Genomic DNA, 23,600 nt, shown 5'->3' with positions numbered 1-23,600 from the left:
CATGCTTGAACGCAGAGTCCACTAGTGAAAAAAACGATGAAGATGTTGATTTAAATACAGCAATAAGCCCATTTGATATTTTGTCAGCAACTTTTGATGAAATTGGGATTGAGAATATCGACGACGAATGAATATAAAAGAATTGGCCTAAAATCTCAATCTGTGCGGCTTCCGTAAGAATTCTCGGCTGCTTTCCTGCTTTGTTGCACACAGAATTGGTCTCTTCAAATTTTTGAACAAGGTCTAGAACATATCGGTGACTCACATTTTGGCCTGCATGCCTTTCATTAAAAACCCGGGCTGTCCTACGAGCACATCTATCTTCAGCACCATAAATAATAATAATTTCAGTTCTTTCTTGTAAAGTGTACACCATTACGATCTGTATTACTGTCAGTGCAACTGACCCCACTTGACTAACAGTTTAAAATCAGGAATAACTAATTCTGATAAATGTTTTCACCATTCAATTGTAACTGACGCCAAGAAGCAACTGTGTGTCCTTTTCTCACTTTCAGCTAAAGCAAAAAACTCTGTGTGTCTTAAATTTTCATCTTAAAAACGAGTTACTCGAGAAATTTGTGAAATTAAATATCTTCGATATAATCATAAACTCAAATGAAGTCTGCTCAACAATGAAAAATATATGAAAATACTTTTTATACTCGCATATCGGATGAGAGATTTTGTTCGGGATTTATTTGTTCTAATTCATAAGTAATTAGTCGTGCAGAGTTTACAGTCGATTCGAAATTTTATGTGCAAATGAATCACCCTGTACAAAAATTTTTCATCACATTCAGCAACAATTGATATAACTCAATCAACAGTGATGTTATCAGAAGGATATCTTTGAACTGCAAACATATAAAATATTCATAAACAGTCTTAGTTCAAGTTTGATATCGTTCGCAACACTACAACTAAAGTGAAGCTGGGTTTTGCAAAAAAAGTTCTTGAAATCATTTGTTGAAGCAGCGGACATAAAATTTCGGTATCTCATTCAAGTTTTCATTATAAAATCATTCAGAGATAAATATTTATGATACATATCTGTTCACAGATATGCAAATTCGGAAACTCCGTCCCAATGTGCATTATTATCAAATAACTCAGTGTTCACGCTATCGAGTTGTTAATAACCTCATTCTCAATATTATTCAATATTTACATTTAAATGTCAAGTGAATTCAATTCAATTGAAACGTATGTTCTAAGAAAAAGTTCATCTGAAATCATATAGGACCCACATTTGAGAGTATGCTTAGAAAAATTGACAGCTCATCTTAGCAAAATATCTATAATTCTTTATTCAAAGTGTTATGTTTCAGGCAATGAGTGAAAATACAACATTTTCGATTTTGAGAGGATCTTCAAAATGTTACACGGGTAACCATTTAATTGAAATTTTTGACAACATTGCAAACCGAAATGAACATCATTCTGCAGTTTTATTCGAAGGTGAGTATTCTGAATTTATAGTGTATTCTATATTTCAAATAAAAAATGAACCAGTTTAAATTTCGGCCGCATCGACAATAAAATCCAGGAAAGTGTCTACAATAGCAGTTTGCCCACTAATAGTTCTACTAAGTTATCGTTTACGACAATTCATAAACGTTTTTCTTTTGAGAAAATGTGCTCCAACTTCAAAGTTGGAATAGTAATATCGAGAAAAATTATTGAATTTTGGCTTGTCTTTTCTGCCGACAAATTCTTTAAACTTAACTCAAAAATTGGTCGGTTTCAATGCAATTTCAATTACTGTAGGGTGACAATTTGAAAATTTACAATGGCTATATTCGAGAAACCAAATGAAGTATAAGAAATCGTTGAATACAACTTCCATAATAGGGAGGTGGAAATGAAATGATATAATAGATAATTTATTTTCACTCACCCCCTCGCCCCCTGCCACTCCCAATTTATATTCTTGAATGGCAACCCCCTACTTGGGATACCTTATCAAAAAGCCCAAAAGTGGCACCTTACGAAGCTACATTTGATGAAGTAGTTTTCAATTTATTGAATGAAACACTATTCATTTAAATTACAATACTATTTTCCATTATTGATTTGAAAAACATTGAAAATGATTTCTTTTGTTTTCAAGACAATAATAGAGTATATTTCCAAACTCTTGACGTACATTATCGAATGTTTCTCTGGAAATAGCTCGGCATTCTGTCCTTCAGTTGCTCTATTAAGTCAGGGTAGCCAAGACAAAAAAACCAAGAGAAGATAGGTCCGGAGATCTAAGAGGTCATTCAATAGGAAATCTTCTTCCAATCCATCAAGTAGCATAATTATGATTTAAACATTGTCTAACTGTAACTACATGATGAGAAGATGTCTCATCCTGTTGGAAATGTATTAAATTTTCTCCTAATAATAAACTGCTGATTCTCTAATTCATGAACTATCCAAGGTTCGGTAGACCTTTCTAGCATGTGAGCATATATTTCGTCAATTAAAGTTCCTTCTATGTATAATGGACCAACAATTGCATCTCACAATTTACCAGCCCAGACATTAACTTTTTCGGGGTATTGCGTATGCCCTTCTCTAAATAGTCGTGGGTTCTCGTCACTCCAGTGACGACAGTTTTGATCATTTGTGTGCCCATTTGAATAAAAAGTGCACTCGTCACTAAAGCAAATATTTCAAATGAGCCGAGGTTCTGCGATACTTCTAGCAGTCATGATTTCACAAAATTCAATTCTTCTCTCGTGGTCATTGTCACCACGTTTTGAAAGAATTGCATTTTATTTTGGATGAAATTTTTGTAATTCAAGTGTTCCATTCTTATTTAAACTCATTTATTTTGTATCACACTGTATGTATTTATATTGACACTAGTACCTTCGAGTATCGGGCGTGCGTGTGTGGTACCACGAAACAAGAGATTTACCGCCTCTCTGACCAGTGTCTAAAAATCTGCCGGCGCATCTATATAGCTCAACTCACTAAGGTTTGTCATGAAAGTACAATACAGTGATATTATTTCCAATATATAAAGTCTCAGTAACCTTATTATATACAGTCTGCTAATATCGAAAAATACCACCTATCAAGTACTTTCCTTACAAATTCGCAGGATAATCCGGTAGATGTAGCTGCCAAGTCGATGAAGTATGATTCATTGCAAACTGTCCGAGTACCTCATTTGCGTTGCTTCGCCCAGTATTCTTGGTTGATCCTTTTTTTTATTTGTGATAGTACCAGTTACCTGGAATTTTGCTACTAGTTAGCGAATATAAACGTGACTTACATTTCCCTCCAGGTGGTTAAATACTTTGATTGTTCTCAACAAACGCTGATCTTCTCTACAATAAATACAGATGATTGTTGGTTCACAGATGGATCAATAACACCTCGCGGCTCTGGTGCAGGTGTTCTCAGTTGCAGACCCAGGACAGAGATATCAACCTGCCTAGGAATATATGCGACTGTAGTTCAAGCGGAAATCTAAACTACTGAATTGCGTGCGGAGAGATTAGTAGAATCCAATCTCATACACAAGTCAATAAAAATTTTCTTGGACAATCAAACGGCGCTGAAAGCTCTTGACTCCTACCGAGCATCATCTGAATTGGTAGCAAATTGCCAGAAAAGACTCTCCTCGATAGGAACACTCAACAAATTTTCTTTAGTCAGTATTCCTGGCCACACTGACCTGTGGCGATGAGGCTGCTGACTCCCTTGCAAAGAAGGGTGCTGCAAGTAGCTTCATCTGACCAAACATGTAATTGGTATTGCTTTAGGCTTTGCCAAACAAACTTTGAACACCTAGATGGCAAGAAGATTTGAAGACTTCTGGCAAAATCTTCCAGGATTGTCTCACTCCAAAGCGTTCATTCACCCTTCGAAGCTTGAAACCGAACAGTTGTTGGACTACAGTAGATGCCTTACTACAGTAGATGTCTTCCAGGCCTCCTTACAGGTCACTGTCGTCTAGAAAATCATATGCAGAGACTAGGTTAGGTTAGGTAGGCTCCATCGCAACCCGCAAGGTTTTATTGTAGCTCAATCCTCGACCAAATGAACACAGCCGAAAAGTTTGTATGGTGAATGATCTTTCTGGTTAGATAGTAATAATACAGCTCTGCCGAACTCTAAAAACCTGATTCGGGCCCCAGAGGGGCAGTGACCTGTGAAAAGGCCTTTTAGATATCGTAGTTTATCTCTACTGTAGTCCAACAACTGTTTGGTATCAAGCTTCGCAGGGTGAATAAACGCCTTGGAGTTAGCCTTGGAAGATTCTGTCAGAAGTTCATAAATCTTCTCGCCATCTAAGTGTTCAATCGTTGTTTGGCAAAGCCTAAAGCGATGCCAATGACAGGTTCTGGTCCGATGAAGCTGCTTGCAGCACCCTCTTTTGCAAGCAAGGGTATCAGCAGCCTCATTGCCTTCCAGGCCAGTATGGCCAGGAATCCGGACCAGAGATAGTCTCTTTATTGACGAGAGTCGTTTTTGGCAATTTGCTACCAATTGAGACGTTGCTTGGTAGGAGCCAAGAGCTTCCAACGCCGCTTGACTGTCCGAAAATATTGTTATTGACTTGTGTATGAGGTTGGATTCTTCCAATCTCTCCGCACACAATTCAATAGCATACAAATCCGTTTGGAATACAGTCGCATAGGTTCCTAGGCAGGTTGATAGCTCTGTCCCGGGTTTGAGATTAAAAACACGTGCACCAGAACCGGAAAGGTGTTTTTGATCCATCTGTGAACCAACAACTATCTGCTAGGACTGTCGAAAGACAGTGTGTGTTGTCACTGTTTTGAATATGATGAAACAGCAAAGTATATACTTTGTGCCTGCCCCGCTGCGGACCGAATCAGGTTTTCAGAGTTTGGTAGAACCACACTTACCATCTGACCTGAAAGATCAGTAACCATGTTAACTAATCGACCTCCTCAAGAAGCTGGGTTTATTTGGTCGAGTTTAAATAGGTGTGAGCCACAATAAAACCTTGCTGCTCGCACAGATTCAGCTGTTTTGTAAAACATACATACATACATACGTGTACAAATGAAAATAAAATGTATTGATGATAAGGGTGTCGTTTCCCGTCTTGAAGCAAAAAATGCAATACAAAAATACCTCTCAAAAACTAATATTTCAAACACCCCTTCTTTGGCATGAAACGTGTCAGAGTCTCAATATTATTGCTATGATGGTAATGAGAATGTTTTAAACCCTTCTAAAATTATTAATTGAAATTAAATTTTCAATTCAAATAAATAGCGATTTCTTATACCTTATTTAGTTGCTCAGACATAGCCATTGTAAGTTTTCAAATTGTCACCCTGTTCATTTCAAATATAGTTTTTTGGGGTCGAACGGCGTTGGATTATATTGGACAGGCGTCAGTGAGGAATCTTCACAGAAAATGTCTTGCATATGTAATTGGCAATACAACTGAAAGAGTCAATGATATTCCATAATTGAAAATCGAAATTCAATTCAATCAGTCAATGATGTTCCATAATTGAAAATAGAAATTCTTTCAGAGTATTTCATTCCTTCCTCCCCCTCATTCAAAACATTTCAAAATAGGTATTTCTAGGCAAAAATTGAAAATTGAACTATTAGGTAAACAAACTTAAATACTCAATAGTTTATTCGTATGTATATTTTTTTTGTTGTTATTGGAATGCTGATTGATATCAGGTGTATAATATATTACTTTTTCCATTTTTTTTTGTTTTTTTTTGTTTGTATTTGTTTTATTTTTTTTTATTTTTTTTTGTTGTTGCCAGTTCTCGTAGCTGGCTGTGGAGGTTAAATGGTAGAACAAACCTGTAGTGTTCTACACTGCAGTTTTGAACTTCGACTTTTGGATGTTATATTGTATTCCACCCAATAAAGATCATTATTATTATTATTATTAAGTTGGAGAGAACATCAAAAACGTTTAAAGTTCATTTCTTTAGATCTGTTTACTGCCTGTCTTCAAGCATAGCCCACTGACTAATAAGAAAGTTTTTCTTCTTCATTCAGAGGAATCGAGCAAATTTTGGATATGCAGTTGGTTAATACCTCGTCCACTAGATGGAGTGACATTTTTGATGTTCGCTCCAACTCAAGACGAGGAATGAAATAGTCTGAAAGAATTTCGATTCTCAATTATGGAGTATCATTGGCTTTAGGTCGATATTGGTCACTATCTTGCACTGACGAGTGGCTAAGGAGCGCGAAACCGGTGCCCGTTCCAAAATTGAAGGTCGTCTGTTTCAGTTGTATTGCCAATTTCATATGCAGGAAATGTTCTGTGGATTCCTGCACTGACGCCTGTCGGATATAATCCAACGCCGTTCGTGGTATTAGCCAGTGGAGTAGTTGTTTTCTGATAGGCGTCAGTCCATTCATCCTACTGTGTAGGTATATCCGAGACGGGCTCGAACTTTCACAGTTAATTTCTTTAGATTTCTGTTCTGATTTGATACTATACCGTATTATGATAGATTCAGTGAGTCTACAAACTTAAATTAACCTGAATTTTTGAACGCGCTATTTTACCAAATCGAAAGTGCTCACAACTTCTATATACTTTCTATAGATTTACATGTGACCCATCTATACTCAGCATCTTTTTTAGTGAATGGACAGTGTTACAATCATACTTACTCTGAACTCGCTAGAATAACAACTGAACTATCGAACATTTTAAGAAATATAATGTTGAATGATAACGTTACCTGTAATAACGATGGAGATTATATAATTGGAGTGAGAATGGCGCCTAGTGATCGAATGATTATGGCACTACTAGCAATATGGAAAGCTGGAGCAGCATATTTACCATTGGATCCAGAATTTCCCAAGTGGAGAACAGAATATATAGTTAACGATGCCAAACCAATTCTGATTATATCTGACGAAGGTGAGGCATTGTAAAAAAAACTAATTACTTTTTTCAGAATGAGATTCAGTTCAATCGAGAGGAAGCAGAGTAAAACCATCAGATAATAGTTTTCCATATCAATGAATGACATTTTTTCAGTATCCAATTGGTTCCAGCAAATGGAGTTGTCTTTTGAAGATCTACTAGATCGAAGCAAAAAAATACAATCCGGCGAACGAATCACCAAAGATGATAATTGTCGTGTTCAACAAGACATTGCTATTGTGTTATATACCTCAGGAAGTACTGGGAAACCAAAAGGTGAGCTCTTTAAAGAAGTGTGAATGTTATCAAACAAACAGCAATTGCTGTATTCCCAACACGTGTTGATTTTATGGGTATTCACAGATGTTGTACGAAAGTAGTTATTACGGAAGTGCAAAAGGGTCCACATGATTTGATTATCTGTTTCTAGAAAATAACGAATTTGAAACTCGAGAAGCCGACTTAGATATCGAAATTATGAATTTAAACTGAAAATTTTAACTTTATTCCCGAAATATTGACTTCAAACTCGAAATCACTAGGTCAATGTCAAAATTTTGAGTGGGAAGTCAAAATTTCGCGTTTCAAAGTCGTAATCTTCAAGAAACAAATATTAACAATAATAATAATAATCCTCTGGCCGATGCGAGGACTACGGAGAGGATGTGCAGCTCGTAGATGGAAGCATCTTACAACATCTGTATGCCGGAGAGACGTATACTTACCTCGGGGTGGAACAAAGCCACTCACGAGAGGTAACAGCAGTGAAAAACTATCTCCGCGGCAAGTATCAGCACAAACTTCGACAGATCTGGTCATCGGAACTGTCGGGAAAGAACAAAGTTGCTGCAACAAATATGCTTGCCGTTCCAATCTTACTCTACTCGTTTGGAGTAGTGAAGTGGACTCAGGAGGAGCTGTATCAACTCGACGTGAAGACCCGAAAAATAATGCATTTCTATAGGAGTTTGCATCCCAAATCGTCCGTTCCACGGTTGTACTTCCCCCTACAACAGGAAGGCCGTGGACTTTTGAGTTTGGAGTGTCTACATGACAGAATGGTGCTGGATACAGCCTGTAAAGTCGTCAGGAGTTCGGATCCCGAGAATTGTCCGTGACCATGAGACAGCAGTAGTTGGAGCATTTCTCTTTAAGGCAGCTGCCCGAGCAGCTGATGAACTCGGTATTGTTTTCGACACTGAACGAGGTGACCACAACTCTGTCACCGAGCTGTCACTTTACTTCTGCGGAAACACAAGGATAAGCCAATACATGGAGTCTTCTTCAATAACATTGGAGGCCTTGGCTTATCAAAGCGCCTGACCTTCGCTTTTCTCAGGTCGAGTGGGCTGAAGTCGGAAACTGAGGGGTTCATCATGGCTTGCCAGGATGGTGTCTTCAACACCTTAGACTACTGCAGTCGCGTGATGGGTATAGAGGTTCCTGATACAAGGTGCAGGGCCTGCCACGAGGCGCCCGAGACCCTAATGCACTTGCTATCAGCATGTCCAGCATATGCGTTCTCGGCCTATATCCATCGACATAACGCGGCCCTAAGAGTGCTATATTACCATCTACGGCACTCTTACGGTATTGAGGAGACACCGGTGTGGCCCTACGCTCCGGGGGATATTGAATCCATTGTGGGGAACGAGAAGTGCCGAATTTATTGCAAATATTCGTTCCCCACCCTCAGGCTCATACAAGCTAATGAGCCTGATGTGGTCCTTCTCGACCACCAGAGCAAAACGATATTTGTCGTGGAATTTTCAGCTCCTGGCGAGACGAATATCGTCAGAAAAGAGGAGAAAAAACGGATGAAATATGGAAATTTTCTCTTCGAACTTCGATTATTGGAGTCCTTGGTGAAATGATGTCCTCTCTACTCTCGAATATTGAAATCATACCGGCTTGCCGCACTAAGGCAGAAATCTTGACCGCACAGACGCAGAAGGCTGTCATTCTTGGCTCACTGCGCTTGCTCAGGGCACATGATTCTCGGAACCAATGATCACTCACCCCACGGTGTGGGGAGTGGTCATTAGTTAATAATGCTGGCGCGCGCTCTCGAATGTATCGGGGCTTCGAGGGATAGGGCCTGACCAGTGCACACTACGGTGAAAAAATAATAATAATAATAATGTTTATTCAGATTCAAATCACAAAAAGAAATAACTGAAGTAATACATACAGTTGAATAAACATCGTAGAAACCACAAAAGCATCAGATGTTGCTTGTATGTGGTGAAAAGGACATCCAAAGAAAAAAAAATATGATGAATATTAAAGTATGGTAATGAATTATATGAAAGGGATTTACATATGAGAATAAACTACTCAATATATGAAATTAAAAACACATAAGATAATATAAAATCACAAATATAAGTATAAATATAAAAGTTGTTAATTTTGACATAATATTATTTGAATATAAAATCATACAAACATAAAACTAAATTGACAATTAAGTATGAAATCAAAATTGTAAAATGCGTGTACTAGTAATAATACATTAAAACATGTTGAAATCGATATGGATGTTGTTGAAAATGGATGCGATATATATTAACAAAACGATAGTGCCCATATATACATATATATATATATATATATATATATATATATATATATATATATATATATATATACATACATATATCAACACATATGTATTACAGAATGGTAAGTGGACAATATAGCAAAAATACGTACGGTTTTTTCCCATCTACTCAAATAGACGTAGAAGTTCAAGTCTCTGACTTTTGAAGAATATGCTCTTTCAACTCTTTTTCAAAGCGATTGATATTCCAGATATATTTTATATAAATCGCTTCAAAGAAGAATCCAACTCTTTTATGAAGCTTTTGATATTTGAGATAGATTTTTCATCAGTCGCTTAAAAAAAGAGTTGAAAGAGCATATTCTTCAAAGTCAGAGACTTGAACTACGTAATGAAAAAACACGTCAACAATAGTATACAGGGGGATATATTTTGACATATTCACATTTGATTTCACTTTCCTTATCGCACCCCCATAGCATGACACCAATTTTTTAAATGGATAATCCTATATTGTTTCGCATTATCAGATGCTCCATGGTGTTCAGATTTCAACAAAGTATAAAACATATGGTCTGAAGTTTATGGTTCGGGAGCTACAAATTATTTTAGTTAGAATCGAGCCAACATGAATAACTTTTGAAACAATGATTTCCGGAAAAAATGGAAAGAGCAGGTCAACAATTATAAAGGAAGGCACATTTTGAGTTATTCGTCCCAGAGACAAATATGGAAGCAATACAACTTCAATTACAACAAACACTTCAACTATTTTGTGCATTTAGAAACTTGCGTTTCTAATAACTAACCATGCCTCACAGTCCCCGACGGCTCTGAGGAATGATTGATTCTCTACTTCAACTATTATTCGAATGTCTATCGCCTTACTAGATCGCTTCGCGTACCGCACTGTAACTTTGACTTGACTATGTCGATATGTTGGTGGCTAGCGTTTGTATATCGTAATCGAAGGCGATAGAAACTTCACCGGAATGCCATCGGAGTCGGTAGCATTATTCTCACTACATCTTGAGCGGCAGTGAACATCGTACATTCGCACGCTCTTAGCTACGTCACAATTGGTTTATGATTAACAGTGGCGGCCGACGTTATTTTCTCCAGGGCATAATTTAAAACAATATTGATAAACTATTTCACCACTTGAATTTCAAAATATCCAATTTTTTTTATCGTGAGCTCACACATTTTTCTGTCCTAAAACAATTCGGCAATAGTGAAACCATAATTTTTTTCATTTTTGGAAAATTGACAAAATATTGTGGTGAAAATGAATATTTTCAACAGGTGTGCGTCTCCCACAAACAGCTATCATGAATAGACTGCAATGGCAGTTTCAACAATTTCCTTTTGGAGAAAACGAAAGTGTTTGCGTTTCGAAAACCGCTCTGGCATTCGTTGACAGTGTGGCAGAAATATGGGGACCTCTACTCAATGGACGAACTCTTTTAGTTGTTCCCAAAAAGTATCTTACGAATCCTGAGAAAATTGTGAATATTTTGGAGAAATACGAGGTAAAGTATTTGTTCTTTCCATTATATTCATCATATTTCAACATTACTATAGATTGACTTCAACAAATCCATCGACAAATTCCAATTGGAGAAAATTGCTTTACTCATTTCTTCAGTCCGGCGTCTTTGAAATAATATTTTCATCATCACTCTGAAAATACAAAATTACTTCATCGTAATTCATCGTACTTTCTCAATGAGAATTCGGAATGCTCTTTAATTTTTGCAATTTCAACATCTAAAGAGACAAAACGTAACTATGAAAAATACCAAAAAATCGTCAGGGTCAAATTCAAGCCTTCACAAACTATGACTACATCGGTCGTATTATCTAACACAAAAACTACCACAATTTGGGGACTGAACATTGAATAAATTTTCTGCATATGAAATTTGTATTGCTGAATCTACTCTCTGCAATAGGGTAATGCCACAAAAGTTTCAGATCAATCCAATCTAATACAAAAAACAAAAACCCATTCATTTGGTAAAAAAACGTTTTCTCATACATCATATACATCCCAAAAACCTCAGATGAAATAATGATTTTGACTAAAGAATATAAACTTTCACTGCCGGTGATATCTGTGTCACAGGTACTTTCCAAGTTTCTTGCCCTGGTCTGCATGTTTCGTCTACTGCTGCGGAATACATCATAAATGCCATGAGGTAATGGTCATAATGCTCGAGTTGATGCTTGAGTTGTTGTTCCCTTGTTTCCAATACACAAACTATAATGTTTCCCCTCCGTGCCCCCCCCGGGTTGAGTGCCCTGAAATAGAATCTTCCCCAAACGGTTACTGTGTGCAGAAGCTAGAATCTCGTCCATCGACCCCCACTCAATTCAGAGTGGACCTCAACTGGCTGCTGGGCACTTCAGCAGGTTTGACATCTGACCTCTTTTAGGGGCTTTTACTCTCGATATTTGTTGATCATTGTGATTTTACTGTATGTAATGTTTGCAGGGGGGTCCCCTCAACCTAGCCAGAGACAAGTGTCTATTGATCGCGAACTAAGTGTGTGTGTGTTTGTGTGTGTGTGTATCTGTAAGAAGGTGTGTGTGAATAATCTGTTTAAAACGTTTTTATACTAACCGGAGCCGCCTGACAGTGACTCTCGGAGGTAGTCGTTGGTTCTGCTTCGTGGGCCTCATGTGTTTATCACTTTCGCGAAATATGGAGTCGCTGTTGAGCGCTTCATGTAGCGCAGCGCTGGACTAGCGTGTGTTCGTATTCTTTCGAATAAGTACGTTTCCGGCGTTTTCTCTCATATATGCGTCTACATACTGGATGTTAAGGTCCAAGTCCCGGCAGATGTATCTGTTAGGCATATATCTTGGAGCGTTTACGGCAGCTCGTAAGTGAGCTTTCATGAACATCTGGATACTGCGTCTGTATGTCGCTGCGCACTGGCCCCAGGCAGTGGAGGTATACAGAATGATAGGTCGTTGAACGGTCTTGCGTCCAATGATGAGATTGAGGTTCTGTCTGGCGGCTCTCGTCAGCCCTATCCCCTGCCGTATGTGGCACCTGAACGTTGATCTCTTGTCGAGGGTGACTCCCAAGTATCTTGTTCGTTGGTCAACGGAATCTCCTGTCCGTTGAAAATGACATTCCTTCCAGATGTACCAGCCTTCGGATGAACAGTGTCGCCTGACTCTTGTCATAGTTTATACTGATTTTCTGAAGGCTGGCCCATTCCTCTAATCTATCCGCTTGCTGTTGTGAGTATCAGGTAAATTTCGCGTGGTTAGTGGATCTTGCCAGTAGATCTGTGTCGTCTGCGTAGAGTGCCAACTTGTGGGAGTTGTCCTCTGTCTACTGTGTATACCAAGAAGAGGTGTGGGGAAAGAACTGCACCTAGTGGGGCCCCTGCTTCCAGGAGTACTACAATACTGGCTCCAGTTTTATATATCATTATAGGTAGACGTGGCTAGGTTCCTCTCAAATGAATTATCAGAACTTGTTTATCTACAATTGAGGACAGGTAGCCAGATTTCATTATTGTTCATTGCCTCTTCGTTTCAATTGAAATGATATAAAGATATACTAAATAATTTCTTATTGAATTTAAACTATCTAGACTCAAAAATCCATTTGAACCAGAAATCCAAAATCCAATGGAACAAGAAATCCAAATAGAACATACATGAAGATGGTAGATTGGGCCACATGGTCTACTGAAAGATCAGCTGAAAAATTCCTTTAAAGGGAATGGATTCAGCAAAGGACACTTCGAGTGGGCCATATGATCCAGAGGAGAGAACGCCGAAGTCAAGAAAAAAGTGTCCCTTTTCTATGTTGAAAATGTTACAGACCGGATAGGGAGAATCTAACAAAGACAAACACGAAGTGAAACCAATATTAAGGCCAACAAAAACTAGCAGAGGACGTTCAAGGTCAGATGAGGACCCCAGAGAACTTTAGCAACACCCGGAGTATACCGGATTCCTTGTAGCTGCGAGTCGGTCTACATTGGAACCACGAAAATAAGTATAGATACCTGTCTCCCTGAGCACAGGATGAATTTTCTCCTCGGGCAAACCGAGATATCAGCTGTAGCCAAACATGCTATCGAAAAAAAAGAACCCAGAGACAACAGGTACAGTAATACTCGATTTAACTCAAAATCACTATTCTACTGTATATAGAGAGGCAATCGAAATTCAGAAACACATGGATAATTGCAGTAGAAAAAAAAGCAATGAACAATAATGAAATCTGGCTACCTGTTCTAAATTGTACACAAAAAGTTCAGGTAATCTAATTTAGAGAATTCAAGGCAAGGTCTGCGTTGGGAACAACGATTACAACAACTCGAGCACCATAAGTACAACCCAAAAATTGGTTTGACACAGCAAAACTCTTTCTAAAGCGCATTCCACGAACCAAGTATTAGTCCTCTGAAAATAACGTCTCTTTCATATTTTTTCTATCATTATCGAAAAGAAAAATATTCAGGTTGTGAAAGTTTCAAATATCTTCCTTTGTATAATTTCAATCCCCCACGTTACAATGGAAGATTATTATACTTGCTTGAACAATGATGAATAAAAATTAATTCTAGGTTGTATCAGGAACATTCAGACACTAATATATATTTATTTTTGTAACAAATTATTTGAAATTAGCTTAATTGATAGACTATCTGTATGCTATTGACGAAGGATATTAGTGAGATTAGCAAATTCATAAAAATACATTCCCAGTTATGTAACCGTTTAATCTACCTACATATCAATTACGTTTACATCAGTATTATGAACAGCAAATAATGTCAGTATATTTGCAAAAGATTTTTAACCAATATCAGTTATGCTGGGTATTTACTTTTCTCCTATAAAAAAATGCGTTCTGCTTGAGCAATATTAGGAAATTCAAAATTTCTCATGGAGTGCGGAAAACAAAGGAAAGTATTTCTTGTTCTTAGAATTTCAAAAACAGAAGTGGACACATATTCTGAATAACACGAAACAGTATTATAATTCAGTGCAATACATTCCACAGTTGGGTCAATAAAAGTAAACATATGCGTTTCAATTGAAACCAGAGCACAAAAAACAAAGCTTTCGTAATCCAATACCTGATCCACCAAGGTCTCATCAGTCTCATCAGCTAGGCTGGTCCATACTTTCTCGTGAAAAAGGTTTTGTTTGAGTGCAAGATATACTCTCTGTTCAAAAAATAAGGTGACTTTTCATTTTCTTCAAAAAATATTCATGTATTCATCAATTTCTTTTTTGTCCCCTCCAAAGTAAACCCCCACAGGTATAATATACTTGTGCCAGCGGTTTTTCCAATCCTCGAAATACTTCTGATATGCACTTTTTGGTATATTTCCGAGCTCTCAGCGATTTGAGCTTGTCTTCTCAATCGTTGCCAAATGCCGGCCTTCCATGAGTTTTTGGCCAAAAAATACGAACGAGCAATTGCCAGTGAGCAGGCGCATTATCGTGATGCAAAAGCCATGAACTATTACCTCACAATACCGGACGTTATTTTCGTACTAAGAGGCGCATAACTTCGAGATGATCCTGTTTATTGACCGTACGCCAATATGGCAAAACCTCCTAATGAACTGTGCAATTGTAACGGTCTAAATTTACCTTTACTTATAACTTTTTGGAATAAATGAACACTTATTATAAAAAATACAATTTTATTCTATATGTATCGTGGAATTGGTTCATCTTCATCAGTCCAAGCGCCTTCACTGTCACACCAATCTAGTCGAAGAGAAAGGCCCACCGACTGTTCTTCATACAAAAATAAACAAAACCGACCGTTGAAGATCTGCATAAGAAGATCTACAAAACAAAGGCGCGAGTTTCTGCCTCTTATCGTTTACAAAGTTCCATATACGATCAGAAACAGAAAGGAGAAAAAAACAACTCTTCTGGAAAAAAGAATTTTCATGTATTTCCGAACTCGCTGTAAGAATCATGTGGCATGTGATTCAAAAAGTGTGGTGTAGCAAGCTTATGTGTTATCAAAAAGTGTTTTATTTTCAAATTGAAAGGATTATATTTTTGGAAAATATCGATTTTTGGAAAAAAAAATGTTTTGGCTTTCTACTTCTTCATCTTTAAATAAAGAAATATAGGAATCTTCCATGATTGACACATCTTCGTATAAAGTTGCCTTGAATTGATTCACATATTTTTTTGTATGGAAATGGATAAGTAGAAATCCAAAACCTTTTTTCAATAACTGAAATGTTCATGAGCGTCTCGAACATATTTTTGATTCTGAGAGGAATAGAAAAGCTGTAAAACTGAACCGAATAGAAAAATTTTATAATATCATGTGGAATTATATTTATTGCAGGTACAGAGACTTGTTTTAGTCCCTTCGCTCTTGAAATCTCTTCTTCTGTTCTTGGAGTCACAAGTAAGTATCAATGGGAAAACGTCCACTAGTAGTCAGTATTTCCTTTCTAGGGAAATGAGGCCTACTTGCGAAATTTGAGGTTATGGATTTGCTCCGGAGAATCTCTCGACAGAGTGGTGGTCAACCAATTTTATAAATGTTTTCCGGAAAATAGTTACAGGCTGTGCAATTTCTATGGAAGCACTGAAATCATGGCTGACGTTACATTTTATGTAATAAATGAACTGAAACAGCTGGAAAGTCATGATAAAGTTCCGATAGGTAATCACTTGCCATGAAAAAGAATAAAAGAATATTTATATCAACTATTTCCAGGTATTCCAATCGATAACACAGTAGTGTACCTTCTGGATGAAAATCGTCAAATTGTGCAAGCTGGAACCGTTGGTGAAGTATTCGTTTCTGGACTGAACCTATCAGCAGGATACGTCAACAAAACAGATCAAGAAGAGAGATTCATTGATAACCCATTCGAAACAGATCCTGATTACAAACAACTATTCCGCACTGGTGACTTTGCAAGAATTGAAAATGGACGCTTGATTTTTGAAGGTAGAGCAGATTCACAAATAAAAATTGGGGGACGTAGAGTTGACCTCAGTGAAATCCAACAGCTCATGTATACACTAGATGAGGTATGTAGTAAATTTCGGATTCTAAACTAACCTCTCAGTAATGGGGAGTTTTGATGTGTAAATGTAGATTTTCTGTGGGAGTGCTAAATATATAACAGAATGTTACTGGGGTTATTACCGTCCAAAGTTTTCTCTGGAGAGCGGAAACACTGAGAAATATTTTCATGCATATTGAATCATATGTATAACAGATCTTTGGCAATCACAAATATACCGGAGCGTTCGAATATAGTACATATTGCGGGCCATTTCAAAGATTAGGAGATCAGTTCAAAGCTTGGATTATTTTCACGAGAATGTGATTTGGATACAAGTGACTGTGAGGCAGTCACAGGGTGTTAATTAAGTATGTACCATAAACAATTCTTTAGGTAATTTCAAGATGAAATGTTCATATCAACATGGGTCCGCAAATCCTCCGTTCTCAAGATACAGCGTGTTGAAATAAAAATTAAGAAAAAGTAATTCGTTAATATCTTAAATATCCTGTACCTAATTTTGTTGTAATTTGGCAATGGTGTTTATAACATTGAGGAGCTAATTTAGACCAAACGTGATTCAATTTATTAGGTCCAGTGGCGTCTCGAGCGGGATTTGAACGAATATTTTTGACTTAAAAATGTACGCCACTGACTTTTTTGCATTTTTTTTATCATTTCTTTGGATTGGGCAATTAAAATTACAACTTTTTTGTGTCGTGAATTTTTTTCGTATCTTGCTTAGTTTTTAAGAAAAAAAAGTCGACCTAATTGTATATCCCTAGACCTCGCAAGGAATAATATGGGAAATTAAATGTTTCTTTTGGAAATTATTATTTTTATAATTTCTCATTACTAATTATGTAACAATAACAACAAATATTAAATAACATTAACATCGAGACTAACGAATTGCACTGAATTAAGTGTTGGAAATGGCCTCCTTCGGCTTCAACACAACCGTCTAGCCGCCGCATCATTGAATTTCGCACTCTTCTGAAAATACCATAAATAATAATTAAGGGTTGCCTTGGAAAACGATTGCGGCGTTTAATAAACAACTTGACAGTTGTTGTCAACTTTATAAGCTGTTAATTTCTAATTTTTATAAAAAGTGTGTTTAGTGGTTATTTTTCGAACCATTTTTCTACGAACAGTTCAAATTGAAGAAGCTGTTTTAAATGAGATTGAAGTAAATTCTCATACCAGGAAATAGATCTCATACTCGGGAAATAGATGAAGAACTGAATGCTAGTAAGCTCTATTGCCCAGAGATTTGCCTGAAAGACTAGCTTTTTCCAATTGGTTACGCGGTAAAATAAGAAGAAATCAAGGTTTCCTAAGTCGTATATTGTTTACAGATCAACTTTTTTTTTCTTAAAAACCAAGCAAGATACGAAAAAAATTCAAGATACAAAAAAGTTGTAATTCTAATTGATCAATCCAAAGAAATGATGAAAATTGCACAAAAATCAGTGGCGTACATTTTTAAATAAAAAATATTCGTTCAAATCCCGCTCGAGACGCCACTGGACTCAATAAATTGAATCACGATCGGGCTAGTTTAGCTCCTTAATGTTATTAATACCATTGCCAAATTACAACAAAATTAGGTAAAGGATAATTAGGATAATTACGAATAACTTTTTTTTTATTTTTATTTCAACACCCTGTATCTTGAGAACGAGGATTTGCGGACCCATGGTCATATGAACGTTTCGTCTCAAAATTACCTAAAAAATCGTCTGTTAAATTTATGGTACATACTTAATAAACACCCTGTATATATAAAGATGAATAGATAAGTACTATTCTGATTATTCCCACATTGAATTCAATTTAAGAGCCACCGGTAGACAGCTGTTTCAGCCTTTTGGCCATCGTCAGTACCGGGCAGGAGGCCTTCGATTGAAAACAAAATGTTAGTAGCCAAGAAAAGTACTTGATAAAAATAACTGCGTGAACGCAAGCGAGACATAAGTGGAACCACCTATTGGTGTGGCGCCCAAGTCAATTTCCAAGTTTTTATGTCAGTTTTGGTGGTTTGACCAATCAAACGACAACTGCGATAGCAGAAATTTGGGAAGCTATCCTAGAAATAGATAAGTACTATTCTGATCATTTCCATTTTGATTCCAATTTAAGATCCACCGGTAGACAGCTGTTTCAACCCATTGGGCATCGTCAGTATTGAGTAGGCGGTTTTCGATTGAAGACAAAATGTGAATAAACAAGAAAAGTACTTGATATACCTATATTATCTATTCATCTTTTGATTTTCATGTAAATATTCTCCAGCAGCTTGACTGAGTTAACCTTTCTAGATTTCATATCATTTCTAGAAACATGTGGATTCGTTCTCCGATGGCATTTCAGGATAGCTTCCCAAATTTCTGCTACCGCAGTTGTCGGTTGATTGGTCAAACCACCAACACTGACAAAAAAACTTGGCAAGTTGACTTGGGTGTGACATCAATAGGTGATTCCACTTATGTTATTCTCATCAAGTATTCTCCTGGTTGTTCAAATTTTGTCTTCAATCGAAGACCGCCTGCCTGGTACTGACGATACCCAATAGGCCGAAACAGCTGTTTTGGCAAATTTTATTTTGAATTTTGGTATTGCAAACATATTTTTATATTAAATACTCAAGTTGTGGATGTCTATTTGATATTTAACTTTCCTTTTTATTACAATTATTTCATGGAAATAAACAGACAGCGTCAAATACCCTTTTTTCCCATTTTCAACCACCCAATTCCTTGAAGCTCATATGAGATCCTTTGTCGCCGACCAATACCAAATATTGATCTGAGGCATGGATTTTCAACTTTTTGAATATTTTTTTTGTATTGAGTGGTTAAAACTGAGCCAAAAAGAACATCCGCATATAGTTGAAGATTGAATAAACCAGAGATTCACATAAGCACTTTTTCACATGATATCGCAAAATATGTCGGTCACCATGAATTAATTTTCAGTGCAAAGTAGGTACGTAGTGAGAGTTTACTTATATCTGTTTCAAATCTCAAATCTATTCCATCAAAACACCAAGATTTTTGCTTCACTTACAATATCTTGTGGTTCATTTCGAATGCAGATATTCGCAGAGTTAATCACTATGAGGCTGTGAAATCTTGGACCAAAGATCACTAGATTCGATTCACTAGGGTTTATAAATGAAGAGTGGACCGTTGTCAGTTCAATTGATCTATTTATATCTGCATTAACCATGTCACAAGTATTGCTGGGAAGTTGTGTTATATTTGAGTATCATCAGCATAGGAATGAACCTGACAATTGTGAAGAATATGTAGTAGGGAATTGTGTATATAGAGAACGATAAAGGGCCGGGAATGGATCCTTGAGGTACCCCTGATTTGAAATATATCTTATCTGAGCTGCATTTATCTATACTAACCAATTGCTGTCTATTCTCCAAAAAGTCCATCGATAAAGCCAGAGCGTTCTCAGAAAAATAATTCAATCCAGACTACCTAACAAAATATTATGATTCATAGTGATAATGAGTAATGTTGAGTTGAAGTTTCAAATCGGTAAATGGAATGATCGAAATCCAAGACCACACAGATATGAAAATATTTTTCATATGTGGCCCCATGGTAAATATCTGATAAATGTTGGATGGACCAAACTTTGATATTCACAAAGTGTTATCTATCTAGCCATACGGAGTCGGGGTGGGTCAGATATAATCGAGAAACTGTAAAACCACTGAAAGTTAGTTCAGATTTAAATCATTTAATGATTATTCGCTCATCATAAAGCAACATTTTGCAGAAGTAACAAAGACTATTTTCAACTCAGATATACGGGAAAGAAGTAGCTATAAAAAACTATTGTATATAGAACTGTTGTAATTATATTGACCGATGGAATTGCAACTCTAAATTGCACCCCTGCGAAGCTGAGTATTGTTGTATAAAGATATTTTTTGTGAAAACTGTAAAAGCTGAACGTTGAATCTGTACTCTGTATATCACTTCAATTTTCGTGGAGATATTTGATATTTTCAAAAATGAAATACAGTCCATTTCACTCGCTGAAAATGAATCTTCTATAAGTGGGGGAATCGATACAGTAGTTTTTCAGTTATTCCATTACAAACAAACGAATATTTTTTTTCGTGATATTGGTTTAGTCGTAAACAAATGAACCTGCATATTTTCTTTGATATTGTATGATTAACATCAATCAGACCACAGTCTGATTGAATTTGAAATGTTTTATGTGATTAATATTCTTTTTAAATCATTGTCAATGATTCCAGATTGAGAAAGCCATCGTATTATGTTACAAACCTGGTGATATTAAACAAGAGCTTCTAGCATTTGTAACTGTCAATAATCCGAATTTGAGTGCATTACTGATAGAGGCCAAACTCAGAAAAGGTTTGATGTGGTACATGGTCCCAAAAGTGATTGTCATCGAAAAAATGCCTTTCTTGGTTAGTGGAAAAATCGATAGACAGGAGTTGATAAAACTATATGAATTTCTAGAAGAAACTGGTAAGTGAAAACAACTTTTGTCTCAATGAGTGTCTTGGAAAAGATATTCCTCTTTCTGGAAAAATATGAGAAATGAAAAACTTGTTTGCGTTTCATAACCAACTGTCAACTGGAATAACAGATGCTTAGAAATATGATATATTTTCCTAACTGCTGTTGTTACATATAGATATGGTGAAGTTGAAAACTGTATCAGGTATGTCCTTGGACTTGGCCCAAAGAACCATACTCTAGTAGGAAATCATCTTCGATTAAAAATTATGGTTCATTCCAGTTGCTACTCATTCAGATTGACTTTCTCATGTAATTGTTTCCTCGGTGTGTAAACCCCTGCAGTGCAAAATCAGTCTGCGGTCTGTTGTAAGAGCCAACTGGAAATAAATCATTCCAGTAACATTATAAGATTTGTTCGAGGGTGATTGAAGGTGGAAGTACGAACTAATGAAATGCAACATTATAAGACTTGTGGAGAATTTTAAATGGAAGGCGACTATCAGTTTGAAGTACCTACAAGCTGATGGACGGAGACACAGCGAAGGGAACCAGATTCACAGGAAAAAAATCTTCTGATTGGGGGGACTTGAAGGACCTGCAGAACAACGTATTACAGAGTCTCAGAAACTCTAAGATTATTGGGCATACTGGACAACTTTTAATATCAAAGATTTGACAACGGTCAGTGAGAGAAGGCCTAAGTAAACCATAGTTGAATCTGAATAACAAACTCACGATAATCAGGAACCATTTCAGGACTGTGACGCCAATGCAGACCAACAGTTCAAAGGTTGACATCAACGAAAAAGTTGAACATTATGGTGACACGTAGAGAAGAAACAGTTTTGACATTAAGTACTATACTTGCGAAGTATTGTTTGAAAACTTATATCCTACCACCTAACAGTTGAACAGCAGAGTTCAATCTTCCTTTTAAAGATAATGACTTGGTGATTGAAGCACGTATCGATATGTTCAAAACAATGGTTTGGTGTTGGGGTGGAATTTGTCTGATGGAAAGTTAGTAGGAACATATTTCCAGAATTGTGGGTCTCATATCTCAATCACCTTATATTAGAAACCACGGGAAACAAACTATGGAGCCTTTAAGGTAGACTCAAATGAGCTCCGGAACTAGGTACTTTATAGATATGAAGTTAACAGTAGACTACATTTAGCAAGCTATCAACACTTCTCATAACGAATGTTGTCCTACAGTTAGCCAGAAACAAAATAGAAATATTCTTGGTGAAATGAAGAGTTGACACAAACGAGACGACTAGAAATTCCTGCAACAGTGAATAGGAGTCATAGGTATGGGACCAGTACGAGCAGCTTCTTACTGGATGTAACAAGGTTTTGAGGGAATCCAACAGAAACTCAAACGGAAATGAGTTTGATCAGGCCCAAGTATGTGTTTCATTCTGGGAGTTACTCTCAGAAGTCTCAATGAATAATTTCATGATGAATACCATGACCAAAACCACGAAACTAACCAGAATCCTGGATGAATTTAGATCTAACGGCTCTGTGAAGGTCATTCAGAAATAAAAATGGCAGGTGACAAAAAAGTGATAGATTCAGGATCGGAACTAATACTTTGGAAACCACGCATTGTTCTCAGAGCTGGTTTGACTCTGGAATATAAATCACACAAACCGCAGTAAAAAAACCACATGATAATAAAGTACAACTTCACAAGCACTAGTACTAGTCTAGACTAGTCCAATATTCGAACTAGTACTAGTCTTGAGTAGTACTAGATTGGTATTAGTCCAACTGATGAAACTAGCATCTAGTGAAAAGCATTTCGAATAAAATTGTGTTATTAATTTTCATAAATATCGAGTCGGTGTATTCATAGACCAAATAATTATCATTTTGATTTTCAGAGGGAGAAATAAATTATGATGATATTGACAGTGAACAAATGGAAGCAGCAACAGTGCTATTCGAAACGGTTGCCAGTGTTCTTAGCAAGAGAGCCAGGTCTGCCATTTCAGCAAAAGCAAATTTTTATGAAATCGGTGGAAACTCCATCAACTCGATATCTACCATTTCCAAATTGAGGGAAAGGGGATATCACATCGGTAGGTAATATGAGTATAACATAGCTTCCTGAAAAAACCTCATTTCTTTCACCGGAATTTTCATTTTTTCAATACTCGATAGTTTGTACTGGAACCTCTGGCGTGAAATGAATGTATTGAAAATACTTTTCCAACACCAGAAAAAAGAATCATTTTTATTCTGGTGTTGAGAAAGTGTTTTCGGAAGATTTTTTCAATAGTTGGACAAAACGATGTGAATATCAGTCCACACTCAATTAAAATATTTCAATATTGAGAACATTTGTAGTGAAATGAACTTCTATTTGAACGATGAATGAATTCGAGCGATATATTCGGGATTGATCGGGAGCATATAAATCAACTATAATATCTTCAGTATGTCACCATACATGCCGTTTCTTTTATCATGTGTTAACATTGCTATATTCTAAACTGTAACAGATACAAAGACGATTAAATGGGAAAAAAGATAACTATCATCGGAAACAATACAATGGTCGAATACGGGGACTC

At 36.7% G+C, this 23,600-nt stretch overlaps 1 protein-coding gene and 1 long non-coding RNA gene across 2 annotated transcripts in view; one reads left to right on the top strand and one right to left on the bottom strand.

Moving 5' to 3' along the window:
* LOC141483865 (uncharacterized) overlaps positions 1-23,600 on the bottom strand; it is a 71,226-nt gene that overhangs the window by 18,423 nt on the left and 29,203 nt on the right. The gene's annotated exons all lie outside the window — the stretch shown is intronic.
* LOC111509869 (beta-alanyl-bioamine nonribosomal peptide synthetase ebony) overlaps positions 860-23,600 on the top strand; it is a 39,150-nt gene continuing 16,409 nt past the window's right edge. Inside the window, exons 1-10 of the mRNA XM_023165718.2 lie at positions 860-994; positions 1,332-1,461; positions 6,605-6,889; positions 7,010-7,171; positions 10,764-10,990; positions 15,817-15,879; positions 15,930-16,140; positions 16,195-16,514; positions 20,784-21,021; positions 22,908-23,105. Coding sequence (XP_023021486.2) covers positions 1,335-1,461; positions 6,605-6,889; positions 7,010-7,171; positions 10,764-10,990; positions 15,817-15,879; positions 15,930-16,140; positions 16,195-16,514; positions 20,784-21,021; positions 22,908-23,105 — 1,831 coding nt within the window. The 5' untranslated portion in view covers positions 860-994; positions 1,332-1,334. The remainder of the gene's footprint in view (positions 995-1,331; positions 1,462-6,604; positions 6,890-7,009; positions 7,172-10,763; positions 10,991-15,816; positions 15,880-15,929; positions 16,141-16,194; positions 16,515-20,783; positions 21,022-22,907; positions 23,106-23,600) is intronic.

The sequence above is a fragment of the Leptinotarsa decemlineata genome, unplaced genomic scaffold, assembly GCF_025532065.1.
Source record: "Leptinotarsa decemlineata unplaced genomic scaffold, Ldec_3_MD MMD2_tig00004307_RagTag_RagTag, whole genome shotgun sequence".
NCBI classification, from domain to species: Eukaryota; Metazoa; Arthropoda; class Insecta; order Coleoptera; family Chrysomelidae; genus Leptinotarsa; species Leptinotarsa decemlineata.
This window is presented reverse-complemented; position numbering and strand designations above follow the sequence as displayed.